A 24,160-nucleotide genomic window follows, 5' to 3' on the forward strand; every position below is an offset into this window, starting at 1 on the left:
CTGTTGGAACCTATTGACCTACATTGTCTCAAGTGCTGACTGGATCCACGTGGAGCCCCATCTTGACGCCAACTTGCCGCTGGATCAATGCAACTCTACCTATTTCGACACTGACTAAATCGCAGGAAAGTACATAGAGCCAGGCTCGATACAGTTAAGCATCTAGTTAACACAAATAAGGAACTGTTAAGAGGCCCTGGTCCACTTTTAGGACAATATTGACTATTATGCCCAACCCCGCCCTCTCTGCATTTTTTTACAAAACTGTTTCTTGAATGCCTGCTTATCTGCCCGGATTGCTATTCTACAATAGATTGCATTTTTTGTGCTTCTTTATAGAGGTGGGTTTTGGCATGTGTTTTAAGTTAGTTATTTGCACTTTTACTGTTTAATTAAAATTCCATGTTTGTATAAAACCTTAATAGGGCATTCTTTTATTTTCGACTCTTCATATTATTGCGGCTTGGGTTGCTACTGTTATGAGCTCACACCCCTCCTGAAGATACAGCTTGTCCTCGGGCTGCACTATCACATAAGGCAAAGGAGGTATCACTTTCGTGCTGTGCCTGTTGCACCGATATGATTGGGATCACTGCTGGTTCAGTAGTAGTTGAGGCTGAGTAGGCAGTTTTCCACTACTCATCCCTGTACTCCTACAGAACAGTAGTCATGTAGTCACACATAGTCTGTTGCAGCACTTCTTTACATGTAGATTCAAAAAATAACACATTTCATGATGTCTCTTTTGTGTCAGTAGAAATACTAATAAGTTCTTGGTATGTGAAAAGGATCATGATGAGGAAAGACAACTATTAGGGCATGGTAAGGAACGTGTATGATATCATATAGCACTTTATGCCTGATTCCTCCAGCCTCTAAGGGTTGTAGCAATGTTGTTTTGTTAATGTTGCTTTGTTTTCCAAATGCTACATACAGAAAGGTAAATTGGCCCTGTCCAGGATCCTAACTTGTTAAGTACAAGCTGTTCTCTTGTAGTGACCAATGATTTACTAGCTATCAACCCTGGTCCGGAGTAGAGGCCTCGTGGTACACATATCTGATGAAGCAAACATTAAACAGTAATCGATGCAATGTATGAATTCATTTCAACAAAGAACAGAAATCAATTCCCTGGCCAATGATATGGGTTATTGCAAAATGTGTTTAAATGTGCTGGGATAAGTAAGGTGAAGGACTATGCTTTCTAAATGCCTATTTTGTATGGAAGACATATTTTTTCAGGAAAATTAGGTTACCGATTTTAGTGCAAGTGAGCAATTCGTGTGATTTATTATCCACGTGTGTGTTATATACGTTCAATTACATGGCTGCTGTGTTCTTTAAACCGGGCTAACTTTAGGACCCAGAGAAGCGTTCTCGGCTCACGGGTTCAGTCAGCCAACTGAGGCATTGTAAAGTACACTTCATTGATTTTCATAATGATGGAGGCGACTGCCTGATAGCTGTTCCTCTTTTCAGCGTCTTTAATCCCGCATGTATTTAATTGTGTAGAGGCAGTGCCGGTAAACAAATGTGGCTCTAAAAAAAAAGCACGACATCAGCCCCGGGAAACAGCCATGCGGCCGCTGCCCGGTGTCATCATAGCTTTCCTCATCGCAAGCCTCATTAACTCAGGTAAATATAAACAATGAACTTGCCTTCCCTGTGCTCTGTTTCGGTTGTCCCGAGTTTATGACATTTATTTATTTTTAAATGTTGGACTTAAGTTCTTTACCGGTACTTTTAATGTAGGTCCTATTCGCTTTATATCCGGTAACAAATGCATTGTTTTATTTGTTAGTTATGCTTTTTTTACATTTGAAACCGAATGCCATGTGAAAATTACTTAAAATGTGATTGTGTACTCTAGAAACTGTAAGGGAACCGGTAGATTGCCGTTTGCTCGCTTAAAAGCGAAGTGTTTTGGGTGTCAGGAAAAAAAAATTCTTACAGTAAACAGTTGTGTGTGTGTTCTGGAGTTTGTTGTCTAAAATGTGGTTTGTCCAGACTGTCCTCTCCCAGGTGCCTTGTGCTTTCGTGGCGCAATTGTTCCAAACATTTCCAAATTACGTATGGCACTTTTGGGGATGCCTGCAACAAACGCCCTGTAAAAAGATTACATTCGATTTGACGTTTTGTATCAACTCAGCTAATGCGCAGACAGGCTAAGATACACACCTCCCCAAGTAGGAGTGATGGTAGGTTCTTAACGCAGAGCGGTTCTTCCTTGTTTCCAGGTGAAAAGAAATAGCATATTTTAACATGTTTCTGTTTACTCGTAAACAAGATATTTTTTGAGAATACGAACCCTTCAAATATTCAAAACTTGTCAGAGCATAGACGACAAATGTTTAGAGCACCATATACATGATTGACTGCTTAATGTATGTTGGGCTGTGGAAGCAAATGTGATGGGTTCGTATGAAGTCACTCGACCCTTTCTATGCAGATACTTTTAAATTCCACAGTTCATCTCTGTTTTCTGAATTTAGTTGGTTTCTTATTCTGTCTTGCGAGTTATAGTACAATACAACACACGATACCCATTCCGTAAGTGTGATTGCACGGGGATAGTTGGATGATTACATGTTTTGCTGGCACTTCGGGGGAAAGTGGGTAACAGAAAGACATGATGATATATTGCAACGTTGTCTTCTAGCTGTAATGCAAACACTTCTGAGGACAAATCTTTCAGGGGGCATAGACTCAACGCTGATAAAAACAACAACAGCAGCACCCACAGGGCATGACGAGAATTGCTCCAGTGCAGACTCTTATGTAATATTGTCTCCTCTTCTCAACCTTAAACATCAATTTCTACCACTCGCATAGCCGTCACGTGTATATAGGCGTGCACCTGCAACTCAGTCTTTGGAAAGACATGTGTACGAGCGCGATAGAAATACAATATTTCTTTTCTTTTAAGCAGTTGGATGTAGTGCGGGCTTATGGAAAGCAAGATCACATTTCCCTGCTGGGGACAGAATTTCTCTTATGTTGCTTCCTGCTAGCATTGCAACTGGCACAACTAGCAAAACCACGCACCGTATTACACACGTCCATTTACAGTGCAACACACGCCTCCCCGTCTCTGATGCGTTTTCCTTTAACTACACAAAATGGCTATTTTGTGAAATTGTCTTTAAAATGGAATCCTTGAATATATAAGTATATATAGGTTCGCTAACAGTTGGCGTTTAGCACTATACAGTCAGTCAAAGAAACTTTTATTCGGCATTGCGCCTTCAAGTCAAACATGGAAAATGTAACAAAGGAATAAAAAAGAAAATAATGCACAGTGCATTACATGGCCAAGTTGCTGTTTCCATAGGAAGAGCACTTTTTGGGCGGCTTATAACTCGGCTCCCCCTGGACGAATCCTTACCAAAGTTTGCAAAAAATATATAAAAAGTATATGGGCCACTCTGAATTTTTCCCCAAAGTTTGGTAAGGAATCATCCAGAAGGGGCAAAGTTATACGGGGGGTCCCAAAACTTCTTTTTTTTCCCAAAAACTTTGCGCACGGCTACAGGGCGAACCACTGGACAGATTGTCATCAATTTTGCAGCAGGGGCCTGTTCCCCAAAGCGTGCTTTTGTAAATTTCGTGAGAAATGGGTGTTAGTCTTAGCAATGCACGTAAATGGTGCGAGTTATGGTTGCTTAGCTTAGTATAATGGGGGAATGTGCAGTGGTGTTTGGTTGTACTGTGAAGTATAACGTTCCTTTAGTGAAATGTTTTCAATGAATGCACATATATATGTATGGCAGGGAAGGAAAAGAGAGTGGCTAAAAAAGTGATGTCGTCATTGATGTAATTGACATTTGAGATGACATCTTTCATGGTCTGGGTGTTAGTGTTAGCAGTGCACAGGGGCGGTGGCTGGGTTGGGGGCTTAGTTTACCAGTGGAGAGTGCTGATGGGAAAAATTGGTGCTTAGCCTACCATAACTGCCGAATTTCAGGGTTTTTTAGATTTTACTTGTAATCATAACGTCCTTTTTACAATTTTTTTGTACAGAATGGCATACTTTTTAATAGGGCAACTTAACCATAACGTCCCTTTAACAAAGTTTTTTTGTAGTATATATAGTAGTATATACTGTATATATATATATATATATATATATATATATATATATATATATTCAGTAAAAAAAGTTGTTAAATGGACATTATGGTTAAGTTGCGCTACTAAAAACCTATGAAATTCAGTAAACAAACCTTTGTTAAAGTGACGTATGGTTCCAAGTAAAACCGAAAACCCCTTGAAATTCACCAGTTATGGTAAGCTAAGCAATCATAAGTTGCGCCACCACCATGCACTGCTAAGACTAACACCCAGGACATCAAAGATGACATCACAAATATCATTGATGACATCACTGATGGCATCACATGTGCATTTGCTTTTCATACAAGGGGTTGTGAAGGTAATGTTGGTAAAAAAGTATCAGGGATTATCAGGAGATGTGTAATAAACTACATACTTCATTACGCAATGTAGTGTTGTAAAGAACATTCCATTGCAGTGTGCTTTCTAGTACAGGAGCCTACTCATACAGAAATGTAGGTATTGGCTGCAGCATACACCACAGAGGTGCTATATTTTAAATTTTCCAAAGTTATATAAAAAAAATGGTGAATGCTTCTGTATCAGACTTTTCCGTACTGTGAAACATGTACTAATTAGCTAATAATGCATCACTTACTACATAATTCTACTAATACACACAAAACATAAATAGACTACAATGCATACAAATATGGGGCTTATATATGGAGAGTAAAGTAAGCAAACAAAAGGCAGTACCATTGGAAACTGTGTATAATGTACATGGTTGTATTCACGCACAAAAATGATTGCTGTGTTTCAGGCCTGTTTCTCCTCCTATATGTGTATATCATAAGATGCAATTAAATTCTAAGTAGTGTAAGAACATGTGAGAATAGCAATATCTATAAATTTAACATCTTTTGAAAGTTAAGTTTCTGACTGTCAGTAAATAAAACCACCTGCCCCAGATATGGCATTGAACAAAAAAGAAGGGGCTAGACATGTGATGTCATCAGTGATGTCATCAATGATATTTGTGATGTCATCTTTGATGTCCTGGGTGCTAATCTGAGCAGTGCATGGTGGTGGAGTGAGTTGTTGTTGCTTAGCTTACCATAACTTGAGAATTTCAAGGATTTTTCGGTTTTACTTGGAACCATAATGTCACTTTAACAAAGGTTGTTTTACTGATTTTCATAGGTTTTTAGTAGCGCAACTTAACCATAACGTCCCTTTAACAAAGTTTTTTTACTGAATTTCATAGGTTTTTATTAGCTCAACTTAACCATAATGTCGACGAACATCTGACTTTATTGCACACATTCCAGAGAATGCCACATGACCATATGCTGGTTCACAGCATGATGACGTGTCCGAGAACCCGTACGCACTTCACAATAAGATCTGTGCTTCGTAGACACTGTGCAACTACATTTTCTACTGATGTAGGAACTTGCAACTTCCACATTTCCCTTGCTCAGCTCCAATACCTATTCGTACTCAGTCATTTCTCAATCTAGTACACAGTACATACTTTTGGCAAAACTGCTATTTATCTTAAAATGACATCAGCTAAGGCCAGCCCTCCTCCCCAAGACACACCACCACTGCTGTAATCAAAGAGCATCAGAAACACTGCCCCCTACCTTAGAAGTAACACACGTGCAACATTTTCCCCTGTCCACCTGGCCCTCCATATTAGTGTTTGGTGCCTCTTCCCTCATTTCCCTTCCCGACCTTTCGTCGTTAGCTCTCCTGACAAAAAAAAGCCATTCAAAAACAAAATAAATGTTCCTTTAGGAACCACCTTTCACAGGTAAAAAATCGAACTAAAAAAAAAACCGCATACCATCTACTTTATATTTCTCAGTAAAGTACATAGACGCAATAAGATTTTCCAACATTTCCATTTGCATTTTGTGTTATGCTAATGGAAATATTGTGGCGTTCAACCTCCGTTCCAGGGACTGGAATGGTGGATAACGGCCCAGCAGCCCAAGTTATCACCCAATCGAAGCGAGGGTGGATAACAAGGTCTCTGGACCATTATCCCCCCATTCCAGCCCCTGAAATGGGGGATGAAGGCCATTAGTAGCCTAGGTTTCCAAAGCTGTAACCCGTGCTACTAAAAAAGAAGATTATTTGTCCTATACCGGGACGCCAAGGCGTCCTGGTTTAGGAAGGAAAATCCTTTTCCAAGATGGCCACCAAGGAAATGGAAGGCCAGGTTTTATAGAGTGCCCCTCTTCGCTTTTCATGGCAGCCTGCAGAAGGAAAAAAGAACACCCTATGAACATATTACCCCAAACACATTTTTCTTTCCTTTCAAATTTATGCTAATTTCTAATAACGTTACCATCAAAGTCAGTCCCATGTGCACATGGCCACTTTAATCGTATGTGTTGTCCCTTCTGGTTATGGGCAGTAGCCATATTGTCCGGATCATGACCTTATACCATGACCCCGACATTCTGGCCACTGCCCATGGCTACAGCCTACTCCTCAGTCACCAAAGCTACAACGCTATTTTTTTTAACTACATTATGACACTTCTCAAATAAGAAAACACTTCCACATTTGCAAAACCATGCTTTTCGATCCTTGCCAATGAGCCTTACGCAAATTTGCTGTAAAGCCACCCAAGATTTATTTTTTCAAAGCTGTCAGATGTATGCACATACAACCGTCATATAAGCTGTGCACAACATTTTAACAAACTTTGTGAAATCTTTCGAAATCAAGGCAGAAATATTCCACCCATCATCATCACCCCTGGCCTGTCCAAACATTGTTTCATAAGTTTCACAAGTGCAATGTTAAGAAAATATAAATTTGTCGCAAGGGTTGGACCATGCATTTGTATACATACGTTGATCTATCGCAAACATTTCCAAATCACCTTACTTCATGTCTCCTCTTTTGGAAACATACAAAATCTGGCAGCAGGGCGCGTCTGTTAGGAAAGATTTCGTTATTGTAGGGAACTTTCCTTCCATGTGGCAACCCCTAAACTTTTTGCTATTGTTTTCAACCTGTTTTCTTGACTTTGCCAGAGAAGTGCAGCCTTCTGCCGTACTCCTCTGGGCTTTCGCTCCTTTCTTACGGGGAAACTGACATGCCCTTAAGACAGTCAGTACCGGGGAACGCTGTTTCCCGTAGTTTCTTTTATCGTGTCGCCATTTTAGTGCAACACGACACAAGAGGGCACTGTAAGCTAAGTTACAGCTCTCTTGGGTCTCTAGCCTTCTACAGACCCTAGACACTCTTGTAGGATGGTTTTTGGATCGGTGCAAGTCATTCAGGGACTGGGCTGGTGGCAGCGATCATTTGGTTTATTTTGAGCTCCTTTTGCCGTTCTGAGCACCTTTTTGCCGCGAACACGAAAGGGTGGCCCGGCTACCCAAAATGGCCGGACCACGAGGCTCCTTTGTCTCGTCCACTGTCCGTCTTGCTCCCTTTACCTTCCCCCAGGTCAGGCGACCCGGGGCCTTCCTTATTTGGGCATGTAGTTTCCCGCGAAACACGGTTGCTTTCGCGGGCTTCTACATGTCGTTTGAGTGCCCCCAGGATGTGGGCTGGGCTGTCTGGTCCCAATACACATCCTGGGTGCCAGAGAGTCTAGGGTGGTGTGAATGCCTGGGACCACTGTGGTCCGTGATTGGTCCACGTATGGTATGTGTGTTGATGAGCGGATCTCCCATTGGCTCCCCTCCGTTTTGGCGCGAAGGGAACCGTGGATAAGAGGGAGCTGGAGACACCACTACCATGTCGATCTCCTGAGTTCTTACGAACCCAGGGATACAGGAGCCAAGTATCCTGCGAACACGAGGCTGGACCGAGGAATCGCTGGTGACCCCCTGAAGAACTTCTGCTCCTCATTGCTGTCGTCCGGTGAAGCCCTTTCCACCTAAGATCGAACAAGAAGGCCTGTACTGGCGCTTCGACCTATTGGAATAGCAGGACCAGCTATTCCCGGCACCTTCATCAACTCCTGCCGTAAGCCTTCGGAAGTGTCTCTGGGCCATCCAGTTGACTGACCAGCTTACTAAGGAGTCCTGCTCTGTAATCGCCGACAGGTTGGGTGGTATTCTGAGTCCGGGGCACACTCACACGCTTCGTTTGCTTAGCAACCCTAAGCTAGAGGTGAACGGTGCTCGTTTGGCTTGAATACACCCGGCCGTTCCGTTGCCCTGCCGTGGCGACAAAACTGTGCAGGATTCTTCGATCGGGACGTCTTTTTACTCTGCACGACGACGAGACGTTCCCTGCTCTTCAGAACCTGCCAGAAGCTGCATCTATCGAGGAGAAGCTCGGGCCTGCTTGCTTCGGGGACCGGTGAGTAGATTAGCTAGGATCTGGTCGCCCTCCTGCAGTGCCCCTTGCTTTTCCCCGCTGTAAATACAGCTCCCCTTGTCCGTACTCGCGCCCTACTTCTGCCTCACAGTGGAGGCTGCGCTAGAGTCGCGGACCGTGTTCTCCTTCATTAGGGAACCCTACAGAGCTGTCCAACGTTCTCCGAAGAGCTTCACCTTCTGCCCATTGGCACCGGCGTGTGCAGGTACTTTTGAGCGCTAGGCTCCACTCTTCGTAGGGATTGGACTACCATCTAGTTAGGGGCCTCAGAAGGCGGACATATCACACGCATTGGTTCGCACTGCCTGTTTTCCTTCCCCTGCAGGTGGATAACATATTTCGTGCTGCTAATGCTGTGAAACTGTGTATTCTGTATATATATTGAGTGGATAGTGTATGTGTTGGGTTAATATCGTTGTATATTGCTGCTTTTACTGTGGTTATTAGTTTCAAGGCCTTATAATAAATGTGTATCTATTTTTGATATAAACAACTGTTTGGAGTAGTTTGTAAGCGCTCTTGCTTTGTGTGCTCACTGCGGGCTTTCAGTCACCCTCACCCCTCTTGAGACCTAGTCTTGACCGCCGCGATCGCTACCTTGATTGGTCTGGCTTGTCCAGAGGTTACCCTGTTCCAAGTAATTAGGTTGGCCTTCTGAACTTCTGCGCCACCAGGACAGAGTTCAGAAATCCGTCTTAACAAATTGGTGTACAGCGGTGGGATACGACTGAAGGTATCCAGTGTTGCGCACGAGCTAAGGCGTTTTCAGGTTATTCCAACCAGGACACGCAGTAAAGTATTGAATATAACGTTAAAAAGGCCATAGTCCTATCAACAGTATGGAAACGAATACTTTATTAACCTTAAATGCTTCGAAATCTGAAACATTGAAGAAGATGTGTGCGGAGAGAGGGGTTTCCTCTCAAGGCACTAAATTGGAAATGATCCAGAGAATCGTGGCGTGGCAAGAAGCGCAGCTTGACGCTATAACTTCCGAGGACAGTGCAGAAGGTGGTGGGGCTGCTCTCACTGGCAGAACCGACGGTTCTGCCGCTGCACTGATCCATCACGACCACGAGGACAGGGACGATGTAATGTCTAACGTTTCCTCTGCCAGTGTTGATGGGGAGGCTATGCTTGAATTCAAGAAGCAAGAGCTGCGGTTTAGGCAGCAGGAGCTTGAATTCAGCATAGCCAAACTGAAAATCGACCAGGCAGAAAAACAAAAAGACAGGGATCACCAGTTGGAACTGGCCAAGCTTCAGTTCGCAAATGGGTCCAAGGGTCCTGGACATGGTTCTGGGGCTTCCTCTCATCCACGGTTTCCAAAAGATCTGCTCAGTGTGTATGAGGAACGAAATGACATTATGGACTGGTTAAATGCGTTTGAGTATGCATGCGAGGTTCAAGAGGTTGATAATGCGGATAAGATTGCATGGTTACTCAGCAGACTGCCCCATTCTGGTTGCAGTGCCATTATGGAAATGTCGAAGGCTGAGCGCGCTGATTTTGCAATGTTGAAGCAGACTCTCATTTTAAAGTTTGGGAAGACTCCGACCCAATACTTGAAAAGGTTTAGAGAGTATAAGAAAAAGGAAGGTGGTACTTGGGTGTCGTATGTAGCTGAGTCCCTGAAAAACTTGACTGGCTGGGTTGAAGGTTATAAGGTTTCTACCTTCGAAGGCATGATCAATCTGGTCATGCTGGAACACATTTTTGCTTCTTCTTCCCCGGAGCTTAAGCAGCATTTGGCCGATTCGAAGGAGATAGATCCTAAGAAGCTGGCCATTGCAGCAGACTTATGGGTGTCACATCGAGTGTCCCATAAGGACAAAACTCATCCTGGTAAGCAGGAGGAAGGGAAAAAGTCCAAAGATATGGAGGGTGGGGAATCTGCTAAATCTTCTTCCCATAAGGGCCACAAAAAGAAAAATAAGGGTAAGCCATACGAGAACTCACAGGGTAGCGGAGGTTCGCCTCCGAAACAGAACTCTGGTTATAATAAGCCTCCCTACGTAAACAGACCCAATGGGGCTTGTTTTTCTTGTGGAGCAACTGACCATGTGAAGGGGGATCCCCGTTGTAAGGTTAGACCTTTGGGGGTCCACTCCGCTAATCTGGCCTTCTCCTCCTACGAGGAAGAAGAGATTACAGGAGCATCCTTCTCCTCAGACTCATTTCCCAGCGGAATAGAGGCTGAGGTAGTTTTAGTGTCCCTGGGTTCCTGGGAGCCTAAAGTCGCAGAGGCGTATGCTAGGATTCCGGATAATACCAAGCACTACTTTAAAGACAGTGTGCTGATCAATGGAGTGGATACTCCAGCTCTTAGGGATAGTGGGTGCAGTCGAACTGTAGTGGATTCTACCTTGGTAGACTCAGAGGAAGTTGCCAGAGCTACTCTGATGCCCACTAAGTTGGCTGACGGCCCCCTCCGTATGTTTCCCGTGATCCCTGTTAATCTAACTTTAAATGGTACAGCAGTTAGGATTCCAGTGAGCATTCAGAGAAACGTCCCGGGAAAGGTCTTGTTGGGCAATGATCTCAGAGCTCTAGGGCTCGTAGGAGACACTGCCGAAAGACCCTACACACGGTCTCAAGCACGGGCAGCATTGGCCAAGTCCAATACGCCGCCCCAGCCGAAGGGGAAACCCAAGGCGAAAGGAGTCAACAAGTCCCGACGGGGGAAAGAGAATATTCCCCCGAGCTCGCCTACCACTGCGGTGGAGGGAGTTGGTCAATCGCCCGAGCCTGACGAGGAGGTGGCGATGCCTGAAGTGTTCGACCCCAACGACCATCCTGAACTAAAAGACTTGTTAGTTGAAGGAGGTCCTGATAGGGACGACTTCAGTAAGGGCCAACGTGAGTGCCCATCTCTGGAAGGCCTAAGGAGACAGGCCTGCTCCCAGCTTGAGGGTGAACCTCCTGGGTTGCAAAGGATTTACCAGGAAGGTGGACTCCTTTATAGTGAGCCCACAGAGTCTACAGAAGGAGACCATAGGAGGTTGGTGGTTTCCCTTGCTGTTAGGCCCTTCCTCCTGCAGTTGGCGCATGTCGTTCCCCTTGCTGGTCACCTTGGTATGAGGAGGACCAAGCAAAGGTTATCCATGCACTTCTACTGGCCCAAGATGGGGGAGCAAGTAGAAAGTCACTGCAGGAGTTGTGCCGCCTGCCAGTTGTCTGGTAAGGTTGGTGCGACAATCCAAGCTCCGTTGGTACCGCTCCCAGTTGTGGGGGTACCATTTGAAAGGGTAGGGATCGACATGGTTGGTCCCCTTGACCCGCAAACATCCTCAGGCAATAGGTTTATCCTGGTGCTGGTCGACCATGCAACCAGGTATCCTGAGGCCGTCCCATTTACAACTGTAACTGCCAAGCCAGTTGCAGAAGCTTTACTCGGCATGTTTACTAGGGTTGGCTTCCCTAAAGAAGTTGTGCCGGATGATGGCAGCAACTTTATGTCGAAGTATAGGCAGGCTATGTGGAAAGAATGTGGGGTCACCTACAGGTTCTCTTCTGCATACCGCCCCCAGACCGATGGTCTGGGGGGGCGTTTCAACAGGACGCTAACGAGCATGATTGGGGCTCTGGAGGAGCCTCAGAGAAGAAAGTGGGATCTTCTTGTTTCATGCTTACTGTTTGCCTACCGAGAGGTACCACAGGAGGGTGTTGGCTTCAGCCCCTTCGAACTTCTGTTCGGTCATCCCGTACGGGGACCCTTAGCCATCGTCAAGGAGGGATGGGAGATGCCCACTCCCCCTGTTACTACCAATGTAGTTGATTATGTGCTAGGGCTCAGAAAACGGATGGTACTTCTGATGGGCTTGGCTAGTGCTAAATTGAAGGCAGGGCAAGCGCTGGTGAAACATTGGTACGACCAGAAAGCTTCCCTCATCAACTTTACACATGGCCAGCAAGTCCTGATCGTGAATCCCATAAGGCCTCGAGCTTTACAGGACAAATGGTCAGGCCCTTACCCAGTGGTGGAGCCCCTGGGTGAGGTTAGCTATTCAGTGGACCTTGGAAGGCCTGGACAGGCTCTAAAAGTGTTTCACGTGAATAGGCTGAAGGCTTTCGGCCCAAGCGTCGAAATCGCAGCACTGCTATTGGCTTCAGACTTTGAGGAAGAGGAGTCTGAACCTCTCCCCGACCTGTTCCCAAGCAGTCCTTCAGTTAGCTCTTTTGAGGGTGTCCCAGTGGCCCCTCACCAAAATGGACAAGGCTCAGTGGTTTACCTTGGACATGAAGTAGGTGGAGGGAGGAGACAGCCTCTACTCAGTCAGGTACAAGCAGTACAAGACTGGCCTACCCCCACTACGCAAACCCAAGTGAGAGCCTTCTTAGGACTCACGGGTTATTACCGCAATTTTGTGGCAGACTATGGCACCATAGCTGCTCCTCTGACTGCCCTCACAACTCCGAAGAAACCCAAGAAGGTAACTTGGACTGACGAGTGTGAGAAGGCCTTCAATGGCTTGAAAGACTCCTTGTGCCAGGCCCCTGTGCTCAGGGCCCCTGATTATCAAAGACCTTTTATCGTGCAGACGGATGCCTCTGACACTGGGATAGGAGCTGTACTATCACAAGTAGATGAGAAGGGTAAGGAACACCCTATCGGTTTTATTAGTCGCCAGCTTAAGGACAGAGAGCTCAGATGGTCCACGGTAGAGAAAGAATGTTTCTCTGTTGTGTGGGCCCTAAGGAAGCTGCGGCCCTACCTCTATGGGACCCACTTCACTGTGCAGACTGACCATAAGCCGTTAAAGTGGCTAATGAACATGAAGGGGGAGAATCCAAAGTTGCTTAGGTGGTCCATAAGTCTACAAGGCTTCGACTTCACTATTGAGCATAGGCCAGGTGTCCAACATAGCAATGCTGATGGGTTGTCCAGAATGTTTTACCGACCTGAACAAGAGACTCATCCAGGGGTGGATTAGTTCCCCCTGTCCATAGTCTGGGAGGGGCGAGTGTTAGGAAAGATTTCGTTATTGTAGGGAACTTTCCTTCCATGTGGCAACCCCTAAACTTTTTGCTATTGTTTTCAACCTGTTTTCTTGACTTTGCCAGAGAAGTGCAGCCTTCTGCCGTACTCCTCTGGGCTTTCGCTCCTTTCTTACGGGGAAACTGACATGCCCTTAAGACAGTCAGTACCGGGGAACGCTGTTTCCCGTAGTTTCTTTTATCGTGTCGCCATTTTAGTGCAACACGACACAAGAGGGCACTGTAAGCTAAGTTACAGCTCTCTTGGGTCTCTAGCCTTCTACAGACCCTAGACACTCTTGTAGGATGGTTTTTGGATCGGTGCAAGTCATTCAGGGACTGGGCTGGTGGCAGCGATCATTTGGTTTATTTTGAGCTCCTTTTGCCGTTCTGAGCACCTTTTTGCCGCGAACACGAAAGGGTGGCCCGGCTACCCAAAATGGCCGGACCACGAGGCTCCTTTGTCTCGTCCACTGTCCGTCTTGCTCCCTTTACCTTCCCCCAGGTCAGGCGACCCGGGGCCTTCCTTATTTGGGCATGTAGTTTCCCGCAAAACACGGTTGCTTTCGCGGGCTTCTACATGTCGTTTGAGTGCCCCCAGGATGTGGGCTGGGCTGTCTGGTCCCAATACACATCCTGGGTGCCAGAGAGTCTAGGGTGGTGTGAATGCCTGGGACCACTGTGGTCCGTGATTGGTCCACGTATGGTATGTGTGTTGATGAGCGGATCTCCCATTGGCTCCCCTCCGTTTTGGCGCGAAGGGAACCGTGGATAAGAGGGAGCTGGAGACACCACTACCATGTCGATCTCCTGAGTTCTTACGAACCCAGGGATACAGGAGCCAAGTATCCTGCGAACACGAGGCTGGACCGAGGAATCGCTGGTGACCCCCTGAAGAACTTCTGCTCCTCATTGCTGTCGTCCGGTGAAGCCCTTTCCACCTAAGATCGAACAAGAAGGCCTGTACTGGCGCTTCGACCTATTGGAATAGCAGGACCAGCTATTCCCGGCACCTTCATCAACTCCTGCCGTAAGCCTTCGGAAGTGTCTCTGGGCCATCCAGTTGACTGACCAGCTTACTAAGGAGTCCTGCTCTGTAATCGCCGACAGGTTGGGTGGTATTCTGAGTCCGGGGCACACTCACACGCTTCGTTTGCTTAGCAACCCTAAGCTAGAGGTGAACGGTGCTCGTTTGGCTTGAATACACCCGGCCGTTCCGTTGCCCTGCCGTGGCGACAAAACTGTGCAGGATTCTTCGATCGGGACGTCTTTTTACTCTGCACGACGACGAGACGTTCCCTGCTCTTCAGAACCTGCCAGAAGCTGCATCTATCGAGGAGAAGCTCGGGCCTGCTTGCTTCGGGGACCGGTGAGTAGATTAGCTAGGATCTGGTCGCCCTCCTGCAGTGCCCCTTGCTTTTCCCCGCTTTAAATACAGCTCCCCTTGTCCGTACTCGCGCCCTACTTCTGCCTCACAGTGGAGGCTGCGCTAGAGTCGCGGACCGTGTTCTCCTTCATTAGGGAACCCTACAGAGCTGTCCAACGTTCTCCGAAGAGCTTCACCTTCTGCCCATTGGCACCGGCGTGTGCAGGTACTTTTGAGCGCTAGGCTCCACTCTTCGTAGGGATTGGACTACCATCTAGTTAGGGGCCTCAGAAGGCGGACATATCACACGCATTGGTTCGCACTGCCTGTTTTCCTTCCCCTGCAGGTGGATAACATATTTCGTGCTGCTAATGCTGTGAAACTGTGTATTCTGTATATATATTGAGTGGATAGTGTATGTGTTGGGTTAATATCGTTGTATATTGCTGCTTTTACTGTGGTTATTAGTTTCAAGGCCTTATAATAAATGTGTATCTATTTTTGATATAAACAACTGTTTGGAGTAGTTTGTAAGCGCTCTTGCTTTGTGTGCTCACTGCGGGCTTTCAGTCACTCTCACCCCTCTTGAGACCTAGTCTTGACCGCCGCGATCGCTACCTTGATTGGTCTGGCTTGTCCAGAGGTTACCCTGTTCCAAGTAATTAGGTTGGCCTTCTGAACTTCTGCGCCACCAGGACAGAGTTCAGAAATCCGTCTTAACAGCGTCCATCTTGTGCTATTCTCATCCATTGCTGCATCTGCCTAAGGTAAACTGCCGTGACGTCACTAAATCATATGCTCCGCCCCTAACCCTCACATAACCAACCCTATTGATATTCAACACCTTTCTCGGTGACGTTCCTCTTCAGTGTAGGCAAATGCACCCATAATCACCTACGTGACAATACGCAGAACCCAAAAAGCAACACACATCGACTAACAACATACCTTGTCAAAATTCGAAATATTAAAGCAGTCTTTAAAAGAAATCAGTAACACTGTACAATTTGTAAATTACTTTCATTTCACTAGAAACTCCATGAGAGCATCCGACTATTCCCCTATTCAATCAAATTGCAAATTTGTTTCTTCGCTCGTGGTCGAAAAGGTTAATCGTGATGCACATGTTCTTCTTTTTGCATACACAAAGTGTTCATTTTCAATAAAGCAACCGCTTGGGACGCACAGTGAATTCCAGGGCGTCTGCATCAACTTGGGCCCAGAGCACCATAAAAGATGTTAAGTTACTCCTAATCACTAGTGCAGCGTACGGGCAAATGGGCCCTGCAAGATCGTCCCACAAAACAGTCACAGTGAGCCAGCCGTTGACGACGAGGTGCTCCTGGCAAATAAAAAATCCATCAGGTGGTATCTGGAATCCATGGCAATCACAGTAAGGCAGCATGTAGCTATTTTGAAAACATAACAGAAAATAAGTATCAATACCCAACCTTTATCACAAAATATCTATTGATTCCTTAATTCGGCATAGAGTTTAAACTAACGATTAGCATACACTGCAAACAATCTCAATAAAGACAAAAAGAACATTGAAACTGGTACACAATTGGATATGGTCATACATGACATTTTAAAGAAATATTAGCGTTCAACCTGGGTGAATCTAGTGATAGTCTACATACACCTACATTCTGCACTCCCCATAGCTACATAAAAAAGACAACCACGCAGAAATATAGTACATGAGTTACATTGGCAAAATAAATGTTCAGCTAATAATAAGTCAATGCTCGTTCCGGTGTACAGTCGTCAAAAGCAAACTTACATGATATTCACCGTCTCCATTCTCTTCGCGTAACTCAGACCATGATACTCAATGCACTTGCACCAAAGATTCTTTCTGAACTGATTTAACATGTTCCTTACGCACTTTTGGAATGCATAAGCTTATCAAATGTTCATTATTACAAACCTCCTCTCACTGCATTTCTCACAAAATATTCCCTTTCTCTCAAGGTAAAAAAACAATTGACCCTTATAGTTTCTGTCCCATGCGTGGGCTCCCTTTTCTCGCAACCAAAAAATCAAAGTTCGTGACCTTCACTCAGAATCTAAATACATTCTCACTTTGCAACAACATGGCTCAACACATTCATGAGAACTTGTAGTTGCATACGCGTGCAGTGCCGCTGTTTCCATCAAACACTTCAGGTGGCTGCCTCAGATGCCAGACTCTAGGGGGTGCCAGTTTGACTGCAATATTATTCGAAATACATTGTAACACAGACACATTAGTCCTTCGCCTGTACTTTATGCACATTATAATAAGGAACACCGCCAAATGTACCATATGACTTTCGTAACAAAAAAATACACAATTTATTTGCTTCTTGCTGCCACATCCCTTCCCATCCTCATCAACCCTCACCTTTCGAAACAGTATTTGATAAGGTTAATAAGTGCAATGTGGTGTGTTGTTGTATGTTTTTGCGGCGATGTGCACGGACACCAAAACACGGTTGAAAGATGGCGGGTGCATCGGTACAATCTCATGCACTTCACACTCTTCACCATCCTATAAGGGAATGCGTCACATGTCCGCAGACATGACGCAAGGCGATTACCCATTCGAAATCCGTCCAGCAGTTTGGGCTGTAGGCGTGCACAGTTTTTCCCCCATTCAGTCTATGGGAAAAAAAGACGTTTGGGACCCCCCTTTAACCTTTCCCCCCCTGGACCAAACCTGACCAAACTTTGCAAAAAAAATCAGAGTGGGCCATATACTTTTATTGCAAAGTTTGGTAACGATTCGTCCAGGGGGAGTAGAGTTATAAGCCGCCCAAAAAGTGCTCTTCCTATGGAAACAGCAACTTAACCATAACTACCGTCGCTGTGTAATATATATATATATATATATATATATATATATATATATATATATATATTTCAATTACGAACGGCTTCAACCAGAAACTATTCAGGCGAGCAGCACTCCACGAACAAAAGTGTTCCAATGATCCAAAAACTCACGGAAATCCAACAGCAAACACTGCTGCATAGGTTGCATATAATATAACAGCCTTTATTTTACGTGTGCAACAGATAAAAAGTAATCTCCCAGTGCAAATTATGCTTGGCCAGACGGCAGCCTGACGCGTTTCACCACTAACCAGTGGCTTGATCACAGTTACTCATCAACCATAGAGTGTTTGTTTTTATACCAAACACTCCCACCAAAGTGAAAGACATAAAAAAGGTGGCTTAAAATCTCAAAAATAATGGCAATTAGCCATCTTGGCTTGGGCTGCTGGTTCACATTACAGAAGGATATAAGCATATGTTTAAATATAAACATGACTTTTCATCCACAGCAAGACAAATACGAATAAAATTGGCATTTTAAATATTGGTGCTATTTCAGAAAATCAGTTCATAATGTATGGCATAAACTATGATTTTAAGTGCATTACGAGAAACATCAAAACTATCATATTGTAAACATAGTGTTGTCTTTCCCATTTCATACATAGAGGCACGGATAACAAAATAGACCTGTCTAAAATGTACACGGAGCGAAGAGGTGACCACTAATGCATCTTGACATGTTTATGAAGTGCCTACAAAGCGAGATTAATATCTTCGTTATATATATAATATTGAGTCAGTATAAAGTGCATAGTGCATTTATGTAAACAATGCATTCCTATGATCTAATAAGTTCATATGGAACAATAAAGCACATTCATGTTATATTATAGAGTGCTTAGTGCAAATATATCTCGACATCTGCTTCTAGTAGTGGCTTCAAATAACTCCATTGCCATGTGATGTTGCCATGTTTTTTTGACTAGATAATATAGTGTTACCTTTCACATTGGGTACATGAAGGTAAGAGTGCAAGGGCAACAGAAAAAATCTGCCAAAAATATTATTAGCGAAGCAAAGAAGTAACTATTTGTGCTTTTCACCATAATTACGGAGTGCCTGGAGTCGAGATTGATATCTTCGCTAAATAAGTAGCGTTGAGACAATATAAAGTGCGTAGTGCTGTTGTGCAAACAATGCATTCCTATGATACAATAAGTATTAATAGAAGAATATAAAGAACATTCATATCATATTATAAAGTGCGTTGTGCCAGCTATAAACATCTCTCTAAAATTCTTCAATACAAAACAAAGGAATTCATTTTCTTGTATAATACAACACAATAAAATCAAGTATGTCCCAACATTCACTTGTAGTAGTGACTTCAAATAACTCCCTTGCCATATGATGTTCCCGTGTTTTTATAACTTGATAATATCAAAAAATAGATATAAAAAGGGGAAAGGATACTTTCAAATGTCAAGTATGAATACCTGGTAAAAAATGCCCAGATGTCAACTCTGAACTGAAAATATAATCACACCATCTTAAGCACATCTAAATTTTAGAATTGCATTCAGATTGGACTACTTGCTTGCCGGGCCGAAATCAGTAAATCAAAAACAGGCCTCCCGATGGGCATATCCAAGCCAAGTGTATTAAACGAATAGTTTTTGAGTCAAATTGAAAGTCACCATAAAAAGTGAAAGAGAGAAGTGATAAGTAAAAAGGAATAAAAAATGAAACAATGCACAATCCATTAAGCATATACAATCATGAAAAAAGTCATTTGAATAAATGAGCTGCCGGGGGTGTTATCGTATTTAATATGATCTTTATGTCCCCAAAAATGTGTGAAGCTCCTCATCGATGTTATGTCCCAACTGTGTTTTACTCTCGAAGTCTAAGATGTATTTAGTCTCTTCTTGGCGGAGTGTTCTTTCATTATCGCCTCCCCTGGGGCCTGGGATGACATTATGAATGCCAAAAAACGTAAGATAGGCTGGAAGTCCTTATTAGTAATGGCTCTCACATGTTGCAAGATACGTACTTTCAGCTTGCATTTTGTGCTTCCAATGTACCATTTTGAGCAAGGACATATCAAAGCATATACCACCAATTCAGATTCACATGTGATTTTGCTGTTGATGTAGACCAGATGTTTCAGTATGGGATGCTCATAACTTTTACAGTTCTTTGCGTATTTACAGATCTTACATCTGGTACATTTGAAGAAACCTGTTCCTGTTAAAGAAAGCCAATTGGTGTTCGTGTCGTTCCTTTCTGTGGCCATATAACTTTTCACCAATAGATCTTTGATGGAGGCACTTTTACGAAAGGTGATATCAGGATGGTCATGAAGCATGCCACCTATATCCTTGTCGGCTTTCAACACTTTCCAGTACTTGTTGACTATTCGTCTAATGATATTCGAATGGCTTCCAAATGTCAGAATTAACCTGGTAGTATTTTGCTCCTCCTCTTTTGCTCGGTCCGTTTTAGATGTTGTTAACATTTCATGTCTATTCATTTCCCGGACCTTCAAATATGCCCTTTCAATAATCCTTTTGGGGTACTGCTGTTGTAGGAAATTAAAAGCCGTTACTTTGCTGGCTGAGTCGAAATCCTCAATTTTACTGCAGTTGCGTCTAATGCGGATAAACTCTCCATATGGAATACTCCATAGGAGACTCTTTGGATGGGCACTATTCGAGTGTAGCGGAATATTAGCACCTGTGATTTTTCTATGGAGACATGACTCAATTTTTTGTTCTTCTATCTTGCCTTCCACGTCCAAGAATATAATAGATGTACGGCTGTGGTGTTCCGTAAATTTCAGATTTACATTATTAATGTTGAGAGATTTGACGAATTCACACCACAGCTCGGCTGAGCCGTCCCAAATTATGAACAAATCGTCGATGTAACGGAGCCATAACACAATTTTTTTGCTATATTTTGCATTCACTTCTGCCCATACTGTTGTTTTCTCCCAGTATCCCATCATTAAGTTCGCATATGATGGTGCGAAAGTTGTACCCATCGCCGTTCCTTGAATTTGGCGGAAAATTTCATTGTTGAATAGAAAAACATTATTTGTCAAACATATGTTGATCATCTCTAAGATCATATGTGAATGTTGTAGGTAATTCAATGATCTTGTGTTGAGGAAGTATTTGCAAGCAGAAATCCCATCGTGATGTTTAATAGACGTGTACAGGGACACTACGTCCATGGTTGCTAGTAAGTATGTAGGTTCCCAAGGAAGTTCATCGATTTTCAATAAGAAATCCGTAGTGTCCCTGACATATGATGGTAATGTAGTGACAAAGGTGCAAAGAACCTCATCAATAAATCGAGACATATTTTCCAAGAGTGACCCACACAATGTCACAATGGGTCTCCCAAGAGGCTTGAGAGGGTTCTTGTGAATCTTTGGGAGAAAATAGATAGTGGGAATTATAGAATTCTTTGTAAATAAGAATTTAACCATTTCCTCCTCCAGAATATCTGCCTTTTGCCATTTAGTTAAAAAAGTCCATACTTCATCCTCCAATTGCTTGATGGGATTCATTTTTAGTCGTTCATAACAGTTCACATCATTTAATTGTTTATAAGCTTCTTTAATATAGTCTTGTTTGTTCATGATGACTATATTGCAGCCCTTGTCAGCTGGTTTGATTATGTATTTATCAAGCTTTGCAATCTCTGTTAATACTTTCTTTTGCTTTTGCGACAGGTTGCTCTTGGTTTGTCTGTTAGTCTTTCTTCTCTCTTCTTTCAAGTCATCAATGACTACATTAGCGAAGGCTTCGATGTGGCTGTTTTGGGCACTCAATGGGTTAAATTTAGATTTACATCTTAGTTTGCTGGTAGATGGCCAGTCTGTGCAAATACCTAATCTTTCCAAGTTAGTACCTAGCTCATAGCTTTCTGTGTGACTTTCCTGTTCCAGATCATCAAGAATTATCAGGGTATCCATCTCGGCAACGGTAATTTCTGTTCTTCCCTCTAGAATGTCTTTTGGCTTTTTTTTAAAATTAGAGTTAGCAAAAAACTTCTTGAGTCGTAATTTCCGGATGAACCTATCCAAATCAATCCTAGTTTCCACATAGTTAAAACTCGCAAGTGGACAGAAATTAAGTCCCAGTTTCAAAATGTGTTCCTCTTCTACAGTGAGGACATGGTCAGATAGGTTAATGATCTGCTGTTTTGTCATAGCATCTCTCACTTGGTTATTTATTTCCCAGAGCGCAGCGATCTTGACGGCATAGGGCTGTCTGAATTTATTGCCCCTCTGCCCCCTCCTTGTTTTTTTCTTCCCCCTCGTCCTCGTCCTCTGGTATTTTGAGCTCCCCCTCTGGCTTTTTTGTTTTTTGTCCGCCCATCTTGACACAACAGTCTCATTTCCTCTAAAAAATTCAGGCGTGTCATCGGCGCATCTTCTTCGCCTTCCGTCACATCTGATTTCGAGGTAGAGGCTAATGATTGCTGAGGATTGGCATTTTGCACCATGGAAGCCGACGGTATTTCCTTTGCTTTGTGTCGTATTTGATCAAATCTCATAGTCACCTTTATCTCTTAAGAACTTCCATTGCTTTCTTAATTTAATTTCTTCCTCAAAAGACTGTAATCCTGTTTCAATGCTAGCATGTAACTTTTTACCTTCTTCTGTTTGCTTTATGATTTTCAATTTTTCCTCCAACTCCGCGATTTGTAGCAGGACTTTAGCACGATCATTGCCCGCATATTTCACCAGCAACTGCAGGAATTCTTTTGAACATTGATTAGTCGCATCTCCCCATTCTTGCAACATTGCAGGATCTTGTTCTTCATACGATGGTATGGTTAAAATACGTAACCCGCGCGGTATTCTACCCACGTCTAGGTAATTTTGTAAGGAGTGCTCCTCCCACCATTTGCTAATCTCCTTTTTCCGTAGCTTTTCGAGGTCTTTAAGAAATGTTATTTCATTGTTGTCCTTAATTTTGTCTATATGAGGTAAATTCTTTTGCTTGATTGTCGGCAAAGTTTCATTGAACAGCGAGCTTGCCTGTTCCTTCCTTGCTGCCTCTCTGCTGGCTTGGGAGGCCATAATAGGTAGAGTTGAAAATCCCCTCTATTTTGCCATGGGAGTCCGTGAAAATATGTTTTAAAGTCAATTTAGATGTTTTAATATGGAACACTCTTAATATCCAAATGGATGACGGTCGCTCTTCAGTACTGTGAAATCCCTGTACTGCGACACGCTTCCTTCAATGGGGGAACTCGCAAACACGGTTGAAAGATGGCGGGTGCATCGGTACAATCTCATGCACTTCACACTCTTCACCATCCTATAAGGGAATGCGTCACATGTCCGCAGACATGACGCAAGGCGATTACCCATTCGAAATCCGTCCAGCAGTTTGGGCTGTAGGCGTGCACAGTTTTTCCCCCATTCAGTCTATGGGAAAAAAGATGTTTGGGACCCCCCTTTAACCTTTCCCCCCCTGGACCAAACCTGGCCAAACTTTGCAAAAAAAATCAGAGTGGGCCATATACTTTTATTGCAAAGTTTGGTAACGATTCGTCCAGGGGGAGTAGAGTTATAAGCCGCCCAAAAAGTGCTCTTCCTATGGAAACAGCAACTTAACCATAACTACCGTCGCTGTGTAATATATATATATATAAATATATATATATATAAATATTTAGTGAAAAAACTAAGGGACGTTATGGTTAAGTTGCACTACTAAAAACCTATGAAATTCAGTGAAAAAACTTAGTTAAAAGGACGTTATGGTTCATAGTAAAACGAGAAAAACCCCTGAAATTCGGCAATTATGGTAAGATAAGCAACCATAACTCGCGCCACCGTGCACTGCTAACACTAACACCCAGGACATCAAAGATGACATCACAAATGTCATTGATGACATCACATGTGTATGTACTTTTCATGAAAACTCTGTACAAGGGATTCTTATAATGCTGACCAAAAATGTCAAGGATCAATGGGATAAATATCATGAGCTAATAAGTGCATTAAGCAATGCATTGATATAAATAGCATTCTATTATGAAGTTCTATCCAGTATAGTAAGCTACTCATGCAGAAACATAGGCAGTGTGTGCAGCATACATGATGAAGGTGCAATATTCATAATCTTGCCATGTTGAATAGTGAAAAGAGAACTGCTTTCTTATTAGAGTTTTGCGTAAAACCAGCCGTTAAGGTGGGAACCTGCAAAGGGACCTTGTAATCAGGCGCTAAGGGATTACCGGTACCGGTACCCTTACCGGTACCGGTAATCCCTTAGCGCCAGGGTCGTAATGAGGCCCCTTGACTGTTACTGAGCAAAACCATGTGGCCTAGATATGTCAGTAAAGGAAAAAAGGGGGAGCCAGACATGTGATGTCATCAGTGATGTCATCAATGACATTTGTGATGTCATCTTTGATGTCCTGGGTGTTAGTGTTAGCAGTGCACGGTGGCGCGAGTTATGGTTGCTTATCTTACCATAACTGCCAAATTTCAGGGGGTTTTCGGTTTTACTTTGAACCATAATGTCCCTTTAACTAAGTTTTTTCACTGAA

The 24,160-nt window shown here is 43.6% G+C and overlaps 1 protein-coding gene across 2 annotated transcripts in view; it reads left to right on the forward strand.

The window, feature by feature from the left end:
* Window positions 1-1,406: 1,406 nt before the first annotated feature.
* CHRNB3 (cholinergic receptor nicotinic beta 3 subunit) overlaps window positions 1,407-24,160 on the forward strand; it is a 781,646-nt gene continuing 758,892 nt past the window's right edge. For both annotated transcript variants that reach the window (XM_069626420.1, XM_069626421.1), the window contains exon 1: window positions 1,407-1,635. In XM_069626420.1, the coding sequence (XP_069482521.1) occupies window positions 1,578-1,635 (58 nt within the window). In that variant the 5' untranslated portion in view covers window positions 1,407-1,577. The remainder of the gene's footprint in view (window positions 1,636-24,160) is intronic.

The sequence above is a fragment of the Ambystoma mexicanum genome, chromosome 6p (genome assembly GCF_040938575.1).
Source record: "Ambystoma mexicanum isolate Mex_15411 chromosome 6p, UKY_AmexF1_1, whole genome shotgun sequence".
In the NCBI taxonomy this organism is placed as follows: Eukaryota; Metazoa; Chordata; class Amphibia; order Caudata; family Ambystomatidae; genus Ambystoma; species Ambystoma mexicanum.